This window comes from Oncorhynchus masou, unplaced genomic scaffold, assembly GCF_036934945.1.
Source record: "Oncorhynchus masou masou isolate Uvic2021 unplaced genomic scaffold, UVic_Omas_1.1 unplaced_scaffold_1847, whole genome shotgun sequence".
Taxonomy (NCBI): Eukaryota; Metazoa; Chordata; class Actinopteri; order Salmoniformes; family Salmonidae; genus Oncorhynchus; species Oncorhynchus masou.
Window position 1 is genome coordinate 18,834 of NW_027008356.1, and position 22,232 is coordinate 41,065.

Below are 22,232 nucleotides of genomic sequence, written 5' to 3' on the forward strand. Positions count from 1 at the left end.
ACATGCTACTAGGGTATAGTGGTAGTTATAATATATGTACATTCTACTAGGGTATAGTGGTAGTTATAATATATGTACATTCTACTAGGGTATAGTGGTAGTTATATATACATTCTACTAGGGTATAGTGGTAGTTATATATACATTCTACTCGGGTATAGTGGTAGTTATAATATATGTACATTCTACTAGGGTATAGTGGTAGTTATATATACATTCTACTAGGGTGTAGTGGTAGTTATAATATATGTACATTCTACTAGGGTATAGTGGTAGTTATAATATATGTACATTCTACTAGGGTATAGTGGTAGTTATATATACATTCTACTAGGGTTTAGTGGTAGTTATATGTACATTCTACTAGGGTATAGTGGTAGTTATATGTACATTCTACTAGGGTATAGTGGTAGTTATAATATATGTACATTCTACTAGGGTATAGTGGTAGTTATAATATATGTACATTCTACGAGGGTATAGTGGTAGTTATATATACATTATACTAGGGTGTAGTGGTAGTTATATATACATTCTACTAGGGTTTAGTGGTAGTTATATGTACATTAAACTAGGGTATAGTGGTAGTTATAATATATGTACATTCTACGAGGGTATAGTGGTAGTTATATATACATTCTACTAGGGTATAGTGGTAGTTATATGTACATTCTACTAGGGTATAGTGGTAGTTATATGTACATTCTACTAGGGTATAATAAGTCCTGTGTGGCTCAGTCGGTAGAGCATGGCGCTTGCAACGCCAAGCGTCGTGGGTTCGATTCCCGCTGGGGCCACCCATATGTAAAAGTAGTGGCCCCAGCCGACTTGTAAGTCGCTTTGGACAAAAGCGTCTGCTAAATGGGATATATATATAAGTAGTTATATGTACATTAAACTAGGGTATAGTGGTAGTTATATGTACATTCTACTAGGGTATAGTGGTAGTTATATGTACATTCTACGAGGGTATAGTGGTAGTTATATATACATTCTACTAGGGTATAGTGGTAGTTATATGTACATTCTACTAGGGTTTAGTGGTAGTTATATGTACATTCTACTAGGGTATAGTGGTAGTTATATATACATTCTACTAGGGTATAGTGGTAGTTATATATACATTCTACTAGGGTATAGTGGTAGTTATAATATATGTACATTCTACGAGGGTATAGTGGTAGTTATATATACATTATACTAGGGTGTAGTGGTAGTTATATATACATTCTACTAGGGTATTGTGGTAGTTATATATACATTCTACTAGGGTATAGTGGTAGTTATATGTACATTCTACTCGGGTTTAGTGGTAGTTATATGTACATTCTACTAGGGTATAGTGGTAGTTATATGTACATTCTACTAGGGTATAGTGGTAGTTATATGTACATTCTACTAGGGTATAGTGGTAGTTATAATATATGTACATTCTACTAGGGTTTAGTGGTAGTTATACATACATTCTACTAGGGTATAGTGGTAGTTATATGTACATTCTACTGGGGTATAGTGGTAGTTATAATATATGTACATTCTACTAGGGTATAGTGGTAGTTATATTTACATTCTACTAAGGTATAGTGGTAGTTATAATATATGTACATTCTACTAGGGTATAGTGGTAGTTATATATACATTCTACTAGGGTATTGTGGTAGTTATAATATATGTACATTTGACTCGGGTTTATTGGTAGTTATATGTACATTCTACTAGGGTATAGTGGTAGTTATAAATATATTTTACTAGGGTATAGTGGTAGTTATAATATATGTACATTCTACTAGGGTATAGTGGTAGTTATATATACATTCTACTTGGGTTTAGTGGTAGTTATATATACATTCTACTAGGGCATAGTGGTAGTTATAATATATGTACATTCTACTAGGGTATAGTGGTAGTTATATATACATTCTACTTGGGTTTAGTGGTAGTTATATATACATTCTACTAGGGCATAGTGGTAGTTATAATATATGTACATTCTACTTGGGTATAGTGGTAGTAATATATACATTCTACTAGGGTTTAGTGGTAGTTACACTGCCTTGCGAAAGTATTCGGCCCCCTTGAACTTTGCGACCTTTTGCCACATTTCAGGCTTCAAACATAAAGATATAAAACTGTATTTTTTTGTGAAAAATCAACAACAAGTGGGACACAATCATGAAGTGGAACGACATTTATTGGATATTTCAAACTTTTTTAACAAATCAAAAACTGAAAAATTGGGCGTGCAAAATTATTCAGCCCCTTTACTTTCAGTGCAGCAAACTCTCTCCAGAAGTTCAGTGAGGATCTCTGAATGATCCAATGTTGACCTAAATGACTAATGATGATAAATAAAATCCACCTGTGTGTAATCAAGTCTCCGTATAAATGCACCTGTACTGTGATAGTCTCAGAGGTCCGTTAAAAGCGCAGAGAGCATAGTTATAATATATGTACAGTCTACTCGGGTCCTCAAACTCAACTCTGGACCTCAGAGCCAGTTCCACTGCATTGTTTCATTGTTCCCCTCTAATCAGGGACGGGTTGAGACTAGGGACTTCAGGTGGGTGTAGTTAATATCAGGTAGAACAGAAACCCCACAGGCTCTGGACCTCGTAGGGTCAGAGTTGAACTCCCTGTACTAGGGTATGTATAGTGATAGAGTTATGACTGTGTTCTGGACCTCGTAGGGTCAGAGTTGAACTCCCTGTACTAGGGTATGTATAGTGATAGAGTTATGACTGTGTTCTGGACCTCGTAGGGTCAGAGTTGAACTCCCTGTACTAGGGTATGTATAGTGATGGCTGTGTTCTGGTCCTCGTAGGGTCAGAGTTGAACTCCCTGTACTAGGGTATGTATAGTGATAGAGTTATGTCTGTGTTCTGGACCTCGTAGGGTCAGAGTTGAACTCCCTGTACTAGGGTATGTATAGTGATGTCTGTGTTCGGGACCTCGTAGGGTCAGAGTTGAACTCCCTGTACTAGGGTATGTATAGTGATGTCTGTGTTCGGGACCTCGTAGGGTCAGAGTTGAACTCCCTGTACTAGGGTATGTATAGTGATAGAGTTATGTCTGTGTTCTGGAGGTTAAACAGGGAGTGGTATATTTATATAACTGAGATGCAACACACAAACACATCATACGCGCACACACACACACGCGCGCGCGCACATACGCACACACACACACACACACGACATGCACTTTTATGCTTTCTGAAAGATGGACACATACGTGTGCACAAAGACTTTCTCTTGGGTTTACACGGACACAAACACACACACATATACACAGACACACACACACATAAACACAGACACAAACACACACACATAAACACGGACACAAACACACACACATATACACAGACACACACACACACACACACATAAACACAGACACAAACACACACACATAAACACGGACACAAACACACACACATATACACAGACACACACACACACATAAACACAGACACAAACACACACACATAAACACAGACACACACACACAGACACACACACACACACACAGACACACACACACACACACACATAAACACAGACACACACACACATAAACACAGACACACACACACACACAAACACGGACACAAACACACACACAAACACAGACACACACACACACACACACACATAAACACAGACACAAACACACACACATAAACACAGACACAAACACACACACATAAACACGGACACAAACACACACACACACAGGTGTTGTTAGTGATTCCTGCTGTGTAATTGCTTTAGCCATGTGAATGGAGAATAAAGGGTGTGATGAGAGATCTGATGACTCCCTGATTAACACTCATTACTACCCAAGATGCACCACTTCACTGTCTTACAATACATCATCCCTCCCTCCCTCCCTCCCCCTTTCTCTCTCTGTTTCTCTCCCCGTCCCCTTTCTCTCTCTGCCTCTACCTGGCTCTCTCTCCCTGTTTCTCCCTCCCTCCCTCCCTCCCTCCCTCCCTCCCTCCCTCCGTCCCCTTTCTCTCTCTGCCTCTACCTGGCTCTCTCTCCCTGTTTCTCTCTCCCTCCCTCCCTGTTTCTCTCCCTCTCCCACCCTCCCCCCTCTCTCTGTGTCTGCGTACCTCTAAGGTGCTGAGGCATGGACTCACGTTTATCAGCGTACACAAAGAAGTTGATCAGAATCCCCCATCTCCTTCCCCCTCCCTACACACCAGACGCCTGAGAGCCTTTTGAAAGTCATGTTGCTCCAATCAGAACTAGATATTACCTCAGGGACTAAAGGGGACATAGGAGCTAGGGTAAGGAGACTTAGGCTAGGAGCTAGGGTAAGGAGACTGAGGTTAGGAGCTAGGATAAGTATAAACAGGCTAGGAGCTAGGATAAGTAGACACAGGCTAGGAGCTAGGGGATATAGAAGGTTAGGAGCTAGGATAAGTAGACACAGGCTATGAGCTAGGGGATATAGAAGGTTATGAGCTAGGATAAGAAGACACAGGCTAGGAGCTAGGGGACATAGAAGGTTAGGAGCTAGGATAAGTAGACACAGGCTAGGAGCTCGGGGATATAGAAGGTTAGGAGCTAGGATAAGGAGACACAGGTTAGGAGCTAGGATAAGGAGACACAGGCTAGGTGCTAGGGGATATAGAAGGTTAGGAGCTAGGATAAGGAGACACAGGCTAGGAGCTATGGGACATAGAGGGTTAGGAGCTAGGATAAGGAGACACAGGCTAGGAGCTATGGGACATAGAGGGTTAGGAGCTAGGATAAGGAGACACAGGCTAGGAGCTAGGGGATATAGAAGATTTGGAGCTGGGATAAGGAGACACAGGCTAGGAACTAGGGGACATAGAAGGTTAGGAGCTAGGATAAGTAGACACAGACTAGGAGCTAGGGGATATAGAAGGTTAGGAGCTAGGATAAGTAGACACAGGCTAGGAGCTAGGGGATATAGAAGGTTAGGAGCTAGGATAAGGAGACACAGGCTAGGAGCTAGGGGATAGAGAAGGTTAGGAGCTAGGATAAGGAGACACAGGTTAGGAGCTATGGGACATAGAGGGTTAGGAGCTAGGATAAGGAGACACAGGCTAGGAGCTATGGGACATAGAGGGTTAGGAGCTAGGATAAGGAGACACAGGCTAGGAGCTAGGGGACATAGAAGGTTAGGAGCTAGGATAAGTAGACACAGACTAGGAGCTAGGGGATATAGAAGGTTAGGAGCTAGGATAAGTAGACACAGGCTAGGAGCTAGGGGATATAGAAGGTTAGGAGCTAGGATAAGGAGACACAGGCTAGGAGCTAGGGGATATAGAAGGTTAGGAGCTAGGATAAGGAGACACAGGTTAGGAGCTATGGGACATAGAGGGTTAGGAGCTAGGATAAGGAGACACAGACTAGGAGCTAGGGGATATAGAAGGTTAGGAGCTAGGATAGGGAGACACAGGCTAGGCAGACAGATTGTACACTGTGTTCTAGTACGACTCCTCCAACAGTCCTCCCATCACAGGGCTGGGCTGGGGAAAACCACACAGGACGAACATAAACATTAGATTAACCATTAGACACCACACAACGTGGGCCGCTGCCAGCCATTGTCTCAGAGGTGAGAAGAGGAACATCAGATAGGCACTTTTCAACTGACGTTATTATGAAACCTCATTACTTGTTGTTATCAAACTGATTCTCCGGTTGTAGACCCTGTGTGTATAACCACATGTGTAAAAGTTATTTGCTTTGGTGTACAGACACACACAGTTTAATATCTCCATAGTTACATACGCTTAAATACTTTTTATATCTCCATAGTTACACAGGCTGTAAATGAGTTTTATATCTCCATAGTTACATACGCTTTAAATACGTTTTATATCTCCATAGTTACATAAGCTTGATATACATTTTTATTCAAGGTGTTGTGTCCACCTCCCCCTCTCCCCCACCACCTCCCCCTCTCCCCCTCCTTAATCTCCACCACCACCTCCCCCTCTCCCCCACCACCTTCCCCTCTCCCCCTCCTTAATCTCCTCCCCCTCTCCCCCTCCTTAACAATAAGGCCTATAATTGTACCCAGAACTCCCGGGGCGACAGATGAGCAGAACACCTGAGCATCCTAACAGGTTCAATCATGACACCCTGACTGTTGTGCCAAGAGTCAATCTCTTTCTTTATCTCGCCGTTTCTCTCTCCATTCTCCCACTATCACTCTCTCTTTATCTCTATCTGCTCACTCTCTTCTCTCACACTTTCTCTCTCCATTCTCCCACTATCACTCTCTCTTTATCTCTATCTGCTCACTCTCTTCTCTCACACTTTCTCTCTCCCGTTCCCTCTCCATTCTCCCACTATCATTCTCTCTTTATCTCTATCTGCTCACTCTCTTCTCTCACACTTTCTCTCTCCCGTTCCCTCTCCATTCTCCCACTATCATTCTCTCTTTATCTCTATCTGCTCACTCTCTTCTCTCACACTTTCTCTCTCCATTCCCCCACTATCATTCTCTCTATCTCTATCTGCTCACTCTCTTCTCTCACACTTTCTCTCTCCCGTTTCTCTCTCCATTCCCCCACTATCATTCTCTCTTTATCTCTATCTGCTCACTCTCTTCTCTCACACTTTCTCTCTCCCGTTCCCTCTCCATTCTCCCACTATCACTCTCTCTTTATCTCTATCTGCTCACTCTCTTCTCTCACACTTTCTCTCTCCCTTTCTCTCTCCATTCCCCCACTATCATTCTCTCTTTATCTCTATCTGCTCACTCTCTTCTCTCACACTTTCTCTCTCCCTTTCTCTCTCCCTTTCTCTCTCCATTCCCCCACTATCATTCTCTCTATCTCTATCTGCTCACTCTCTTCTCTCACACTTTCTCTCTCCCTTTCTCTCTCCATTCCCCCACTATCATTCTCTCTTTATCTCTATCTGCTCACTCTCTTCTCTCACACTTTCTCTCTCCCTTTCTCTCTCCCTTTCTCTCTCCATTCCCCCACTATCATTCTCTCTATCTCCTCACTCTCTTCTCTCACACACTCTCTCTCCCTTTCTCTCTCCTCCAGTGTCTCCCTCACCACTCTTCCTCTCTCCAACAATCCGTAAATCAATCTTAAATGTGTATCAAACGTTTATGGAACAGGGCTAGCGGTTGGGAGACCTCGAGCTGTGCAGTGCGCACACAGAAAACACTTCAAAAAAAACCTATCTTTGATATCTGCATTTAAACGAGTCCTTCCCTTCGAAGCTTCATGCAAATGTCGTTATGCTTCATTTGATTACTTACGCGGTGATGAACAACAACAACAACACCCAACCCCGTTGGTCTCGGTGAAGAAATGCAACCGGGCCACTTTGTTTTGCACCCAGCTGCAGGCAGAGTGAATGGCCTGCCAACCGTGGGATCGCGGAAAGGAGAGATCTTTCCCCACTGTGGGTGGAATCGAAGAAGGCATTTGTCCCGAAGGGTGTCTCCTCTATTGTGTTTATTTATTATTATTATTATTCATTTGGAATCAGTCAAAAAGTCTAAAAGAGAAGCCATCATCTGGGGGGGTTTTGATTGGGTTACATAAATTCAAGTGTGGCTTGGCATTGAATCACTTTCTGTGCCATGTAGACCTGTCTCAGCCAGGCATCTGTCATTTTGTTGGTGTTAAATCAACAATCAATCATGAACTGTCATGATCATCACCTACACAAACTGGCACACCCAATGGTACACACAAACTGACTGACACACACACGCATGCACACACACCACAAATTCAGAATTTTCGCTTAATGAGAACCGCACGAATGGACCATTATGTAAAAGTAATAGAAAACACTTGTGATTATTTCCCGAATGACACCCTATTCCCTACATAGTGCACTACTTTACCCTAATGTACATCCATAATGGCACCCTATTCCCTACATAGTGCACTACTTTACCCTAATGTACATCCATAATGGCACCCTATTCCCTACATAGTGCACTACTTTACCCTAATGTACATCCATAATGGCACCCTATTCCCTACATAGTGCACTACTTTACCCTAATGTACATCCATAATGGCACCCTATTCCCTACATAGTGCTCTACTTTACCTTAATATACATCCCTAATGGCACCCTATTCCCTACATAGTGCTCTACTTTACCCTAATGTACATCCATAACGGCACCCTATTCCCTACATAGTGCACTACTTTCCAGTGGTGGTTAAAGTACCCAATTGTAAGTAGTGATTTAAAGTATTTTTCCTTTATGCAGTACTTTACATCACTGCATAGTGCACTACTTTTACACAGAGTCCTGTGTGTAGTGCCACGCCCTTAGCCACGTGACAGTCACATTAACACATAGTTCACCTCCCTGTACCTTCAGCTCCACCCAAAAGATCAAGGAACATTGGCCTGGGGCTGGGGGGTTCGGCTACCAGTGGCCAATTGCGCTTTACCGGGGCGTGGAGAGCGAGCCAGTGCCGCTCTATATATATATCCATCACTTAATACTCAGGATATGAACACTTGACGCTCGGTGACAGTAGCCGCGGTCACAGGCTCTCTCAGCCGCTTCAGACCCTCGCCACCTCAGCAGCAGCAGCACAAGCAGCAGTAGCGGTAGAGGACAGAAGACTGAAAAATAGGCAGTCTCTTTCTCTCAGCTAGGCCATAGTCATTGTTGTAGTCGTGATCGATGAGTCTGTCCGGGAAGCAGCGGTTCTCCGCCAACTCTTTCTCCGGGTTCGGGAGCCGGAAGATGGCTTTGTCCTCCGCCGGGGGTTCGTCAATGCGCTCCAGCTTCGGGAGCAGAATGGGCATTGGGGTTGGAGGAGGAGGCGCTAGTCTCGGATTCGGGAAGGGCTTTGGAGACGGTGGAGGAGGAGGGTTCAGGATGTCATCCTCCAGCCACATGGCAGGTCTGGGGAGTGGGATGAGCACCGGTGGCAGCGGCAGCGGGATGTTCGGTGGCGGTGGAGGCGGTGGAGGAGGAGGAGGTTTCGGGTACGGTGGAGGTGTTGAGGACACGTCCCTCGGGTTCGCCGGTAACGAGAAGCAGCACATGCACAACCTGAACGACCGCCTGGCAACCTACATGGAGAAGGTTCGCCAGCTGGAGGCCACCAACCACCAGCTGGAGGAGAAGCTGAAGACCTTCACCTTCAACAAGGTGGAGGCGCACGACCTGACCATCTACGACGCAACACTCAAACCACTCATGGAGCAGGTAGGCGTTAAAACTATCTCTCTCCGTCTCTCCCTGAGCGAGCTTGCCAATTGTAAAAGTTGTGCGTAAAAGCGCACAAGAACTATCCCACGGGAGACACACTGGTTCAATCAACTTTGTTCCTACATAATTTCAATGAAATTACGTTGAACCAATGTCGGACAGACATTGAATTGACATACAGTATGTGCCCAATGGGAGCCTACTGCTAAATGTCTTGATGTTTTTGCTAAAATAATATCCAGTATTGTAGATGACCTTATCTATATTTGCTATAGTCATATATGTTGTTGAGTGCATTATGGGGTGTGTTGTTGAGTGCATTATGGGGTGTGTTGTTGAGTGCATTATGGGGTGTGTTGTTGAGTGCATTATGGGGTGTGTTGTTGAGTATATTATGGGGTGTGTTGTTGAGTGCATTATGGGGTGTGTTGAGTGCATTATGGTTATTGAGTGCATTATGGGGTGTGTTGTTGAGTGCATTATGGGGTGTGTTGTTGAGTGCATTATGGGGTGTGTTGTTGAGTGCATTATGGTTATTGAGTGCATTATGGGGTGTGTTGTTGAGTACATTATGAGGTGTGTTGTTGAGTACATTATGGGGTGTGTTGTTGAGTGCATTATGGGGTGTGTTGTTGAGTGCATTATGGGGTGTGTTGTTGAGTGCATTATGGGGTGTGTTGTTGAGTGCATTATGGGGTGTGTTGTTGAGTGCATTATGGGGTGTGTTGTTGAGTGCATTATGGGGTGTGTTGTTGAGTGCATTATGGGGTGTGTTGTTGAGTGCATTATGGGGTGTGTTGTTGAGTGCATTATGGGGTGTGTTGTTGAGTGCATTATGGGGTGTGTTGTTGAGTGCATTATGGGGTGTGTTGTTGAGTGCATTATGGGGTGTGTTGTTGAGTGCATTATGGGGTGTGTTGTTGAGTGCATTATGGGGTGTGTTGTTGAGTAGATTATGGGGTATGTTATTGAGTACATTATGAGGTATGTTATTGAGTACATTATGGTTATTGAGTGCATTATGGGGTATGTTGTTGAGTGCATTATGGGGTATGTTGTTGAGTGCATTATGGGGTGTGTTGTTGAGTGCATTATGGGGTGTGTTGTTGAGTGCATTATCGGGTGTGTTGTTGAGTGCATTATGGGGTGTGTTGTTGAGTGCATTATGGGGTGTGTTGTTGAGTGCATTATGGGGTGTGTTGTTGAGTAGATTATGGGGTATGTTATTGAGTACATTATGAGGTATGTTATTGAGTACATTATGGTTATTGAGTGCATTATGGGGTATGTTGTTGAGTGCATTATGGGGTATGTTGTTGAGTGCATTATGGGGTATGTTGTTGAGTGCATTATGGGGTATGTTGTTGAGTACATTATGGCGTATGTTGTTGAGTACATTATGGGGTATGTTGTTGAGTACATTATGGGGTGTGTTGTTGAGTGCATTATGGGGTGTGTTGTTGAGTGCATTATGAGGTATGTTATTGAGTACATTATGGTTATTGAGTGCATTATGGGGTATGTTGTTGAGTGCATTATGGGGTATGTTGTTGAGTACATTATGGGGTATGTTGTTGAGTACATTATGGGGTGTGTTGTTGAGTGCATTATGGGGTGTGTTGTTGAGTGCATTATGGGGTGTGTTGTTGAGTGCATTATGGGGTGTGTTGTTGAGTGCATTATGGGGTGTGTTGTTGAGTGCATTATGGGGTATGTTGTTGAGTGCATTATGGGGTATGTTGTTGAGTGCATTATGGGGTGTGTTGTTGAGTGCATTATGGGGTGTGTTGTTGAGTGCATTATGGGGTATGTTGTTGAGTACATTATGGGGTATGTTGTTGAGTACATTATGGGGTATGTTGTTGAGTGCATTATGGGGTGTGTTGTTGAGTGCATTATGGGGTGTGTTGTTGAGTGCATTATGGGGTGTGTTGTTGAGTGCATTATGGGGTATGTTGTTGAGTGCATTATGGGGTGTGTTGTTGAGTGCATTATGGGGTGTGTTGTTGAGTGCATTATGGGGTGTGTTGTTGAGTGCATTATGGGGTATGTTGTTGAGTGCATTATGGGGTATGTTGTTGAGTGCATTATGGGGTGTGTTGTTGAGTGCATTATGGGGTATATTATTGAGTACATTATGGGGTATGTTATTGAGTACATTATGGTTATTGAGTGCATTATGAGGTATGTTATTGAGTACATTATGGGGTATGTTGTTGAGTACATTATGGGGTATGTTATTGAGTGCATTATGGGGTGTGTTGTTGAGTACATTATGGGGTATGTTATTGAGTACATTATGGGGTATGTTATTGAGTATATTATGGTTATTGAGTATATTATTAGGTATGTTACTGAGTGCATTATGGGGTGTGTTGTTGAGTGCATTATGGTTATTGTGTACGTTATGGTTGTTGAGTACCTTATGAGGTATGTTTTTGAGTGCATTATGGGTATGTTATTTGAATATCTTACTACATGCCCTAAAAACGTCTTTGGAAATTATTTCTCAAAAAATGATATGATATTTTTGAAAAGCATCATCATTTGTGAAATGGCTTGTGGGACACACACACACACACACACACACACACACACACACACACACAGTGTCTGACTCCTGTCTCTGTCTGCAGCTCATGGATTTCCTGAAACAGAACACTCGGATTGCTGTGGAGATCGACAACGCCAAGCTGACTGCTGACGACTTCAGAGTCAAGTAGGATGGATGGATGAGTGATTGGATGGAATGATTGGATGGATGGATGAATAGTTTATTGTCCTTGGCAACATTTTGAGTAGATTGTCATGCAAACTTGATTGAACTATTTTCTTCATTAAGGTGTCTCAGTGATACATAGTGGACAGATCCTGAACAGTGAAACAGGTTGTATGTCCTGGAGGAGAATGATTCTTCATGCACCATTCTCACACAGTTGTTACCTATATACTTAATCAACAGTATATACACAGCAATATGTACACTATGTCTCAATGAAGTAGGTACCTATACAACCAGGTGTACCCTATAGATATTAACCAACAATATATACACTGTCTCAATGAAGTAGATACCAGTTGTTACCTATATAATTAATCAACAATATATACACAGCAATATGTACACTATGTCTCAATGAAGTAGGTACCTATACAACCAGGTGTACCCTATAGATATTAACCAACAATATATACACTGTCTCAATGAAGTAGATACCAGTTGTTACCTATATAATTAATCAACAATATATACACTGTCTCAATGAAGTAGATACCAGTTGTTACCTATATAATTAATCAACAATATATACACAGCAATATGTGCACTGTCTCACTGAAGTAGATACCAGTTGTTACCTATATAATTAATCAACAATATATACACAGCAATATGTGCACTGTCTCAATGAAGTAGATACCAGTTGTTACCTATATAATTAATCAACAATATATACACAGCAATATGTACACTATGTCTCAATGAAGTAGATACCAGTTGTTACCTATATAATTAATCAACAATATATACACAGCAATATGTACACTATGTCTCAATGAAGTAGATACCAGTTGCTACCTATATAATTAATCTACAATATATACACAACAATATGTACACTGTCTCAATGAAGTAGATACCAGTTGTTACCAATATAATTAATCAACAATATATACACAGCAATATATACACTGTCTCAATGAAGTAGATACCAGTTGTTACCAATATAATTAATCAACAATATATACACAGCAATATGTACACTGTCTCAATGAAGTAGATACCAGTTGCTACCTATATAATTAATCAACAATATATACACAGCAATATGTACACTGTCTCAATGAAGTAGATACCAGTTGTTACCTATATAATTAATCAACAATATATACACAACAATATATACACTGTCTCAATGAAGTAGATACCAGTTGTTACCAATATAATTAATCAACAATATATACACAGCAATATGTACACTATGTCTCAATGAAGTAGGTACCAGTAAAGAAAATAATTCAATCAGTTGTAGCCTGTAGATAGTCCAAACAACACTATTCATTACTTAATCCTCATCTTCTCCTACAGATCAAGTCTATTGGACAATTAGTCGTCAGGAAATGGCAAGGACGTGAATTAGAAAACACAGCTGTTAGCTTGGTACCAGTCTGTTTGTGCTAACATTCCACTCCCTTTACGCCATGTCACATTCCAAACAGGACGTGAGTTAGAAGACACAGCTGTTAGCTTGGTACCAGTCTGTTTGTGCTAACATTCCACTCCCTTTACGCCGTGTCACATTCCAAACAGGGAGTGACAAGGAGTGGAACGATAGCACTGACAGACAGGTGCCCAGGCTAACAGCTTTAGTTCGGGAGATGAAATGCTCACCGTTATCATAGGCTACTTCTATAGGGTCTTTGCTTGTAGTTGTAACCCCATTGATTTTCTTAATTATCTATCACTCTCAGACAAAACATACCATTCTTACAACAAAACCATGGCAGTTATCGAGTTCACCTGACCCGGTGTTGAAATAATAGAAGTAAAATGATTCTGTTTCTATGGTTGAAATGCTCCCTGTGTGTAGCGTGTAGGCTATGAACTAGTAGATTTGGGCCTTATCTTGCAGTTATCAATCAATCACAGTCATTTCTTAAACAACCTCCTAAGGATCTGCCCCTTTGTTAAATTTTAGCCTAAAATGACATCCCCAAATCTAACTGCCGGTAGCTCAGGCCCTGAAGCAAGGATATGCATATTCTTGGTACCATTTGAAAGGAAACACTGAAGTTTGTGGAAATGTTAAATGAATGTAGGAGAATATAACACGTTAGATCTGGCAAAAGATAATACAAAGAAAAAAACATGCGTTGTTTGTATTTTTTTTGTAGCATCTTTTACATGCAAGAGAAAGGCCATAATGTATTATTCCAGCCCAGGCGCAATTTAGATTTTGGCCAGTAGATGGCAGCAGTGCATGCACAATGTTTTAGACTGATCAAATGAACCATTGCATATCTGTTCAAAATGTTGTATCAAGTCGGCCCAAATGTGCCTAATTGGTTTATTAATACATTTTCAAGTTCATAACTGTGCCCTCGCCTCAAACAACAGCATGGTTTTCTTTCACTGCAATAGCTACTGTAAATTGGACAGTGCAGTTAGAATTGAAGCTTTCTGCCCATATCAGATACAGTGGGGCAAAAAATTATTTAGTCAGCCACCAATTGTGCAAGTTCTCCCACTTAAAAAGATGAGCGAGGCCTGTAATTTTCATCATAGGTACACTTCAACTCTGACAGACAAAATGAGGAAAAAAAAATCCAGAAAATCACATTGTAGGATTTTTAATCCATCGATCCTGTAGAGTTTTACATCAGCAGGTGTCACTAAAGGGCTTTACAGATACCCAGCCTAAAACCCCAAAGAGCTAACGGGTCTGTCACTCATCTCTCTGGGCCTGTTAATATGGTGTCAACTCTGTTCATTGTATTTCTGCCAGGTGGGAGAATGAGCTGTCTTTGCGCCAGTGTGTGGAGGGGGACATCGGGGGTCTGAGGAACCTGCAGCGGGAGTTTGAGATGAACATCACAGCCATGATGCAGGACCTGCAGGGGTACGAGAATGAACGGGTCTCCATGGCGAAGAGCCATGAAGAGGTGAGGGCCCACTTGTCTCTCGCTCTCTCTTTCCCTGTTTCTCTCTCTGTCTATCTCTCTCTCCCTATCTGTTTCTCTCTCTGTCCATCTCGCTCTCCCTTTGTGTTTCTCTCGGTCTATCTTTCTCTTCCTCTGTGTTTCTCTCTCACCCTCTGACCTCTCTAGGAGCTGTTGTCCATGCGTGGGGGGATGACGGGCCAGGTGAACGTGGTTGTCCAGGCTACTAAGAGCCAGGACCTGTCTCTGATGCTGGCTGAAGTCAGGTCGGAGTACGAGGCGGCCGTGGAGAAAAACCGCAGACAGGCCGAGGCCTGGTACATGAAACAGGTCTGTTACCACGCAAACGCAGGCACTACCACAGGCCAACAATAAAACATGTATCAGAGGTGCTGAGTGTGTGTGTGTGTGTGACATGTCTCTGTGTGTGTGATGTGTGTCTCTCTCTGTGTGTGTCAGGTGGAGATGAAGCAGGCAGAGTCGGCGGTGGTGATGGAGACGACCACGACGACCACGTCGGAGATGACAGAGTTACGGAACCGCTACCAGACCCTACAGATGGAATACCAGGGACTACATATGGGGGTGGGTCACACACACACACCCTACAGATGGAATACCAGGGACTACATATGGGGGTGGGTCACACACACACACCCTACAGATGGAATACCAGGGACTACATATGGGGGTGGGTCTCACACACACTATAGAAACCCTACAGATGGAATACCAGGGACTACATATGGGGTGGGTCACACACACACTATAGAAACCCTACAGATGGAATACCAGGGACTACATATGGGGGTGGGTCTCACACACACACCCTACAGATGGAATACCAGGGACTACATATGGGGGTGGGTCACACACACACAAACACACACACACACACTGGAGAAACCCTACAGATGGAATACCAGGGACTACATATGGGGGTGGGTCACACACACACACACACACACACACACACACACACACACACACACACCCTACAGATGGAATACCAGGGACTACATATGGGGGTGGGTCACACACACACACACACACACACACCCTACAGATGGAATACCAGGGACTACATATGGGGGGGGTACAGATGGAATACCAGGGACTACATATGGGGGTGGGTCACACACACACACACACACACACACCCTACAGATGAAATACCAGGGACTACGTATGGGGGGGGGGGGGGCACACACCCTACAGATGAAATACCAGGGACTACATATGGACACACACACACACACACACCCTACAGATGGAATACCAGGGACTACATATGGGGGTGGGTCACACACACACACACACACACACACACACACACACACACACCCTACAGATGGAATACCAGGGACTACGTATGGGGGTGGGTCACACACACACACCCTACAGATGGAATACCAGGGACTACGTATGGGGGGGGGGGACACACACACACACACACACACACACTAGAGAAACCCTACAGATGGAATACCAAGGACTATGTATGGGGTGGGTACCATGCCCACTCACTCACTATACTCCCCAAATGTCCCCATTTCTAATCCCTGTCATGCTAAATGTGTGTGTGTGTGTGTGTGTGTGCACCTGTGTGTGTGTTTCCTTCGTGTCTCTCTCTCTGTGTTTGTCCCCCACCCTGCCCTCCTCCAGATGGCGAACCTAGAGGCCAGGCTGTTGGAGGTTCAGTCCCAGTTCCAGCAACGTCTGTCTGGGTATAGTGGCAAGGTGATGGTCCTGGAGGGAGAACTGACCTCCATAAGGACCAGCACCACTGAGCAGAGCCAGAACTACCAGGTACAGTCACCAGACCTCTATACTGAATCACTCACAAACCCTGATTAGGGACTCAATCCAAGGTGCGTTACAGAGCAGCGTTACAGAGCAGCGTTACAGAGCAGCGTTACAGAGCAGCGTTACAGAGGAGCGTTACAGAGGAGCGTTACAGAGGAGCGTTACAGAGGAGCGTTACAGAGCAGCGTTACCGAGGAGCGTTACCGAGGAGCGTTACCGAGGAGCGTTACCGAGGAGCGTTACCGAGGAGCGTTACAGAGCAGCGTTACAGAGCAGCTCACAATACGTAATTTCTCCAGCATGGATATCGCATTCATGGCAAGCGCTGTGGCTCAATCATAAATTACCTCTCCCCCTCTCTTGCTCTCTACCTCCCCCTCTCTCACTCGCTCTCCCAGATCCTTCTGAACATCAAGAGTCGTCTAGAGATGGAGATCCAGCAGTATAAGCATCTGCTGGAGGGAGCCGGCCTGGGAGGGGGCATGGTCCCTGGAGGGACTGACCTGGGAGGGGGCATGTTGGTCTCTGGAGGGGCCGGGAGGTCGGCAGGTAAAACTAGTTAGTTAGGATCTGTCTCAGCCCATGCATGAAAGGCTGATCTTTCAAGAGTCTGTAAAATACAAAAATATACAAAGAAAACATTTGAAGTACAAAGTTATGGAATCACAGCTCTTATCAAGTATTGAGTACTACAGTATGAGTCATAAAACCCAGAAATGGTTCCAATCGTTTTTTCACAATTCATTTTTCCATCTGGGATTTTGGAACTACTTTTATTCAAGGTCTGTGTCTGGTGTAGGCTTACAGTGGTGTGACGTGGTGATAACCTGGTCTGTGTCTGGTGTAGGCTTACAGTGGTGTGATGTGGTGATAACCTGGTCTGTGTCTGGTGTAGGCTTACAGTGGTGTGATGTGGTGATAACCTGGTCTGTCTGGTGTAGGCTTACAGTGGTGTGACGTGGTGATAACCTGGTCTGTGTCTGGTGTAGGCTTACAGTGGTGTGACGTGGTGATAACCTGGTGTAGGCTTACAGTGGTGTGACGTGGTGATAACCGCGCAAATCTCTCCCGCCGGGACAAGGTGACGTTTGTCAACAATTAGCATGTCCAATTTTTTGGGAGTAAATTTAGACGGATATATTGGTAAAAGTCACACTGTTCGAGAGAATTACACGGCTGTCAAAACATCACGTCAAGGTGCAGTGCATTCGGAAAGTATTCAGACCCCTTGACTTTTCCCCAGATTTTGTTACGTTTCAGCCTAATTCTTAAAATTGATTAAATAGTTTTTTCCCACATCAATATACATACAATACCCCATAATGACAATTATTGTAGCAAAAAAATACAAAATATAAAATGGAAAATCACACTTACGTAAGTATTCAGACCCTTTACTCAGTACTTTGTTGAAGCACCTTGGGCAGAGATTACAGCCTAGAGTCGTCTTGGGTATGACTCTACAAGCTTGGCACACCTGTATTTGGGGAGTTTCTCCCATTCTTCTCTGCAGACCCTCTCAAGCTCTGTCAGGTTGGATGGGAAGCGTCGCTGCACAGCTATTTTCAGGTCTCTCCAGAGATGTTCGATGGGGTTCTGGGCTCTGGCTGGGCCACTCAAGGACATTCAGAGACTTGTCCCGAAGCCACTCCTGTGTTGTCTTGGCTGTGTGCTAAGGGTCGTTGCTTAGGGCACTGAGCGCTCTGGAGCAGGTTTTCATCAAGGGTCTCTCTGTACTTTGCTCCATTCATCTTTCCCTCGATCCTGACTAGTCTCCCAGTCCCGGTCGCTGAAAAACATCCCCACAGCATGATGCTGCCACCACCATGCTTCACCATAGGGATGGTGCCAGGTTTCCTCCAGACGTGACGCTTGGCATTCAGGCCAAAGAGTTCAATCTTGGTTTTATCCGACCAGAGAATGTTCTGAGAGTCCTTTAGTTTAGTCCTTGTTTAATCCTTTAGTTGGAAAAATCCAAGCGGGCTGTCATGTGACTTTTACTAAGGAGTGGCTTCTGTCTGGCCACTCTATCATAAATAAATAATAAATCTATCATAAGGCCTGATTGGTGTAGTACTGCAGAGATGGTTGTCCTTCAGGAAGGTTCTCCACAGAGGAACTCTGGAGCTCTGTCAGAGTGACGATCAGGTTCTTGGCCCCCTCCCTGACCAAGGCCCTTCTCCCCCGATTGCTCAGTTTGGCAGGGCGACCAGCTGTAGGAAGACTCTTGGTGGTTCCAAACTTCTTCCATTTCAGAATGATGGAGGCCACTGTGTTCTTGGGGACCTTCAATGCTGCTGAAATGTTTTAGTACCCTTCCCCAGATCTGAACACAATCCTGTCTCCTTTGACCTCATGGCTTGGTTTTTCCTCTGACATGCACTGTCAACTGTGGGACCTTATATAGACAGGTGTGTGCCTTTCCCAATCATGTCCAATCAATGGAAACAGGATGCACCTGAACTCAATTCTGAGTCTCATAGCAAAGGATCTGAATGTTAATAAGATATTTCTGTTTCTGCAAAAATGTCTAAAAACCTGTTTTTGCTTTGTCATTATGGGGTATTGGGGGTAGATTGAGGAAAAACATTTATTTAATCAATTTTAGAATGAGGCTGTAACGTGACAAAACGTCGCAAAAAGGAAGGGGTCTGAGTACTTCCCGAATGCACAGTAAACCTACAACAAATACACGCTGAGTTTGAAATGTTTGGACAATTCACAACGTGAAATATTAATGGCATGAAAAATCATTGGAACCATTTCTGGTGTTTTTATGGACTATTGCTTTATATGTAAATGTATTTATGGGTAATATGACTCTGGGGCGGACTATTGTTTTATATGTAAATGTATTTATGGGTAATATGACTCTGGGGTGGACTATTGCTTTATATGTAAATGTATTTATGGGTAATATGACTCTGGGGGGGACTATTGTTTTATATGTAAATGTATTTATGGGTAATATGACTCTGGGGTGGACTATTGCTTTATATGTAGATGTTTTAAAGGTCTTATTAACATGTTTGTCTATGTACTCAGGTAAGGCTGTTGTGACCAGGACCACAGTGTTGGAGGTGAAATCCTCGGGAGGAGGAGTGGGGACGGGAGGAAGCTCCATGTTGATGCATTCCACTAGCTCCACCTCCAGCAGTTCTGGGGGCGGGGCAGCCATGCTGTCATCAGGAGGCGCCGCGATGGTGTCCGGCGGGGGACCGGCCATGATGTCATCAGGAAGCCCCGCAATGGTGTCTGGTGGCGGATCAGCCACGGCGCCATCAGGAGGAGGCACGGCGCCGTCAGCAGGAGTCACGGCCCCGTCAGCAGGAGTCACGGCCCCGTCAGCAGGAGTCACGGCCCCGTCAGCAGGAGTCACGGCCCCGTCAGCAGGAGTCACGGCCCCGTCAGCAGGAGTCACGGCCCCGTCAGCAGGAGTCACGGCCCCGTCAGCAGGAGTCACGGCCCCGTCAGCAGGAGTCACGGCCCCGTCAGCAGGAGTCACGGCCCCGTCAGCAGGAGTCACGGCCCCGTCCAGCAGGAGTCACGGCCCCGTCAGGGAGTCACGGCCCCGTCAGGAGGAGTCACGGCGCCGTCAGGAGGAGGCACGGCCCCGTCAGCAGGAGTCACGGCCCCGTCAGCAGGAGTCACGGCCCCGTCAGCAGGAGTCACGGCCCCGTCAGCAGGAGTCACGGCCCCGTCAGCAGGAGTCAAGGCCCCGTCAGCAGGAGTCACGGCGCCGTCAGGAGGAGTCACGGCGCCGTCAGCAGGAGTCACGGCCCCGTCAGCAGGAGTCACGGCCCCGTCAGCAGGAGTCACGGCCCCGTCAGCAGGAGTCACGGCGCCGTCAGGAGGAAGCACGACCCCGTCAGCAGGAGACACGGCGCCGTCAGCAGGAGTCACGGCCCCGTCAGCAGGAGGCACGGCCCCGTCAGCAGGAGGCACGGCGCCGTCAGCAGGCGGCACGGCGCCGTCAGCAGGAGGCACGGCGCCGTCAGCAGGAGGCACGGCGCCGTCAGCAGGAGGCACGGCGCCGTCAGCAGGAGGCACGGCGCCATCAGCAGGAGGCACGGCGCCATCAGCAGGAGGCACGGCGCCATCAGCAGGAGGCACGGCCCCATCAGCAGGAGGCACGGCCCCATCAGCAGGAGGCACGGCGCCATCAGCAGGAGGCACGGCGCCATCAGCAGGAGGCACGGCCCCATCAGCAGGAGGCACGGCCCCATCAGCAGGAGGCACGGCCCCATCAGCAAGCGGCACGGCGCCATCAGCAGGAGGCACGGCGCCATCAGCTGGAGGCACGGTGTCAGGAGGCGTCGCAATAGTGTCCGGTGGGGGACCAGCTCTGACGTCATCAGGAGGCGTTGGGGGAGCAGCCATGGCGCCATCTGGAGGAGCCGCGATGGTTTCCAGCGGGGGCCCAGCCACAAAGTCATCAGGAGGTGCTGCGATGGTGTCAGGCGGGGGAACAGCCATGGAGGGAGGTACAGCCACCGTGTCATCGGGAGGTGGCACTGTGTCCGGCGGAGGTTCCATGATGATGTCATCAGGCGGGGGCACCATGTGTCATAGAGATATAGCGGAGGTAGACCAGCTCCACCCATGATATAATAATGACCAGCTCCACCATGTGAACATAGAGATATAATAACTAGACCAGCTCCACCATGGAAGGTGAACATAGAGATATAATAACTAGACCAGCTCCACCATGGAAGGTGAACATGACCAGCTCCACCATGGAAGGTGAACATGATATAATAACTAGACCAGCTCCACCATGGAAGAACAACTAGACCAGCTCCACCATTGAACCTCCACCATGGAAGGTGAACATAGATATATAATGACTAGACCAGCTCCACCAGCTCCACCATGGAAGGTGAACATAGAGATATAATAACTAGACCAGCTCCACCATGGAAGGTGAACATAGAGATATAATAACTGGAAGACCAGCTCCATGGAAGGTGAACCATGGAAGGTGAACATAGAGATATAATAACTAGACCAGCTCCACCATGGAAGGTAAAACATAGAGATATAATAACTAGACCAGCTCCACCATGGAAGGTGAACATAGAGATATAATAACTAGACCAGCTCCACCATGGAAGGTGAACATAGAGCTCCACCATATAATAGAGATATAATAACTAGACCAGCTCCACCATGGAAGGTAAACATAGAGATATAATAACTAGACCAGCTCCACCATGGAAGGTGAACATAGATATATAATGACTAGACCAGCTCCAACATGGAAGGTGAACATAGAGATATTACAACATTGAAAAAAAAGATTTTGCTACTCAATGTCTCTCTCTCAGTCTCTCTCTCTCTCTCTTCCAGGTAAAGTCTCTACTGGTGATATTACCATAGTTCCCATATAGTGATTCCCTTCTCTGATTCACGTCACAACACTCTCCAGGACCATGGAACCCCATACCACACACACACACACACACGACGTGTAGCCTCTCTCTACTACTAACACACAGCTCACCTGGCAGAACACACACAGTCCACATTCTGACCTGAACATCATGACGTGTTGCTTCTCTCTCTTCG

General features: G+C 45.2%; 1 protein-coding gene across 1 annotated transcript; it reads left to right on the forward strand.

The window, feature by feature from the left end:
* The first annotated feature begins 8,504 nt into the window (after nucleotides 1-8,504).
* Nucleotides 8,505-21,267, forward strand: LOC135532378 (keratin, type I cytoskeletal 9-like). Its single transcript, XM_064959934.1, has 9 exons — nucleotides 8,505-9,194; nucleotides 11,834-11,916; nucleotides 14,702-14,858; nucleotides 15,024-15,185; nucleotides 15,315-15,440; nucleotides 16,521-16,664; nucleotides 17,060-17,210; nucleotides 19,707-19,741; nucleotides 19,804-21,267. The coding sequence occupies exons 1-9, from the start codon at nucleotides 8,664-8,666 to the stop codon at nucleotides 21,265-21,267; spliced, it is 2,853 nt and encodes a 950-aa protein (XP_064816006.1). The 5' UTR covers nucleotides 8,505-8,663.
* Nucleotides 21,268-22,232: the final 965 nt, after the last annotated feature.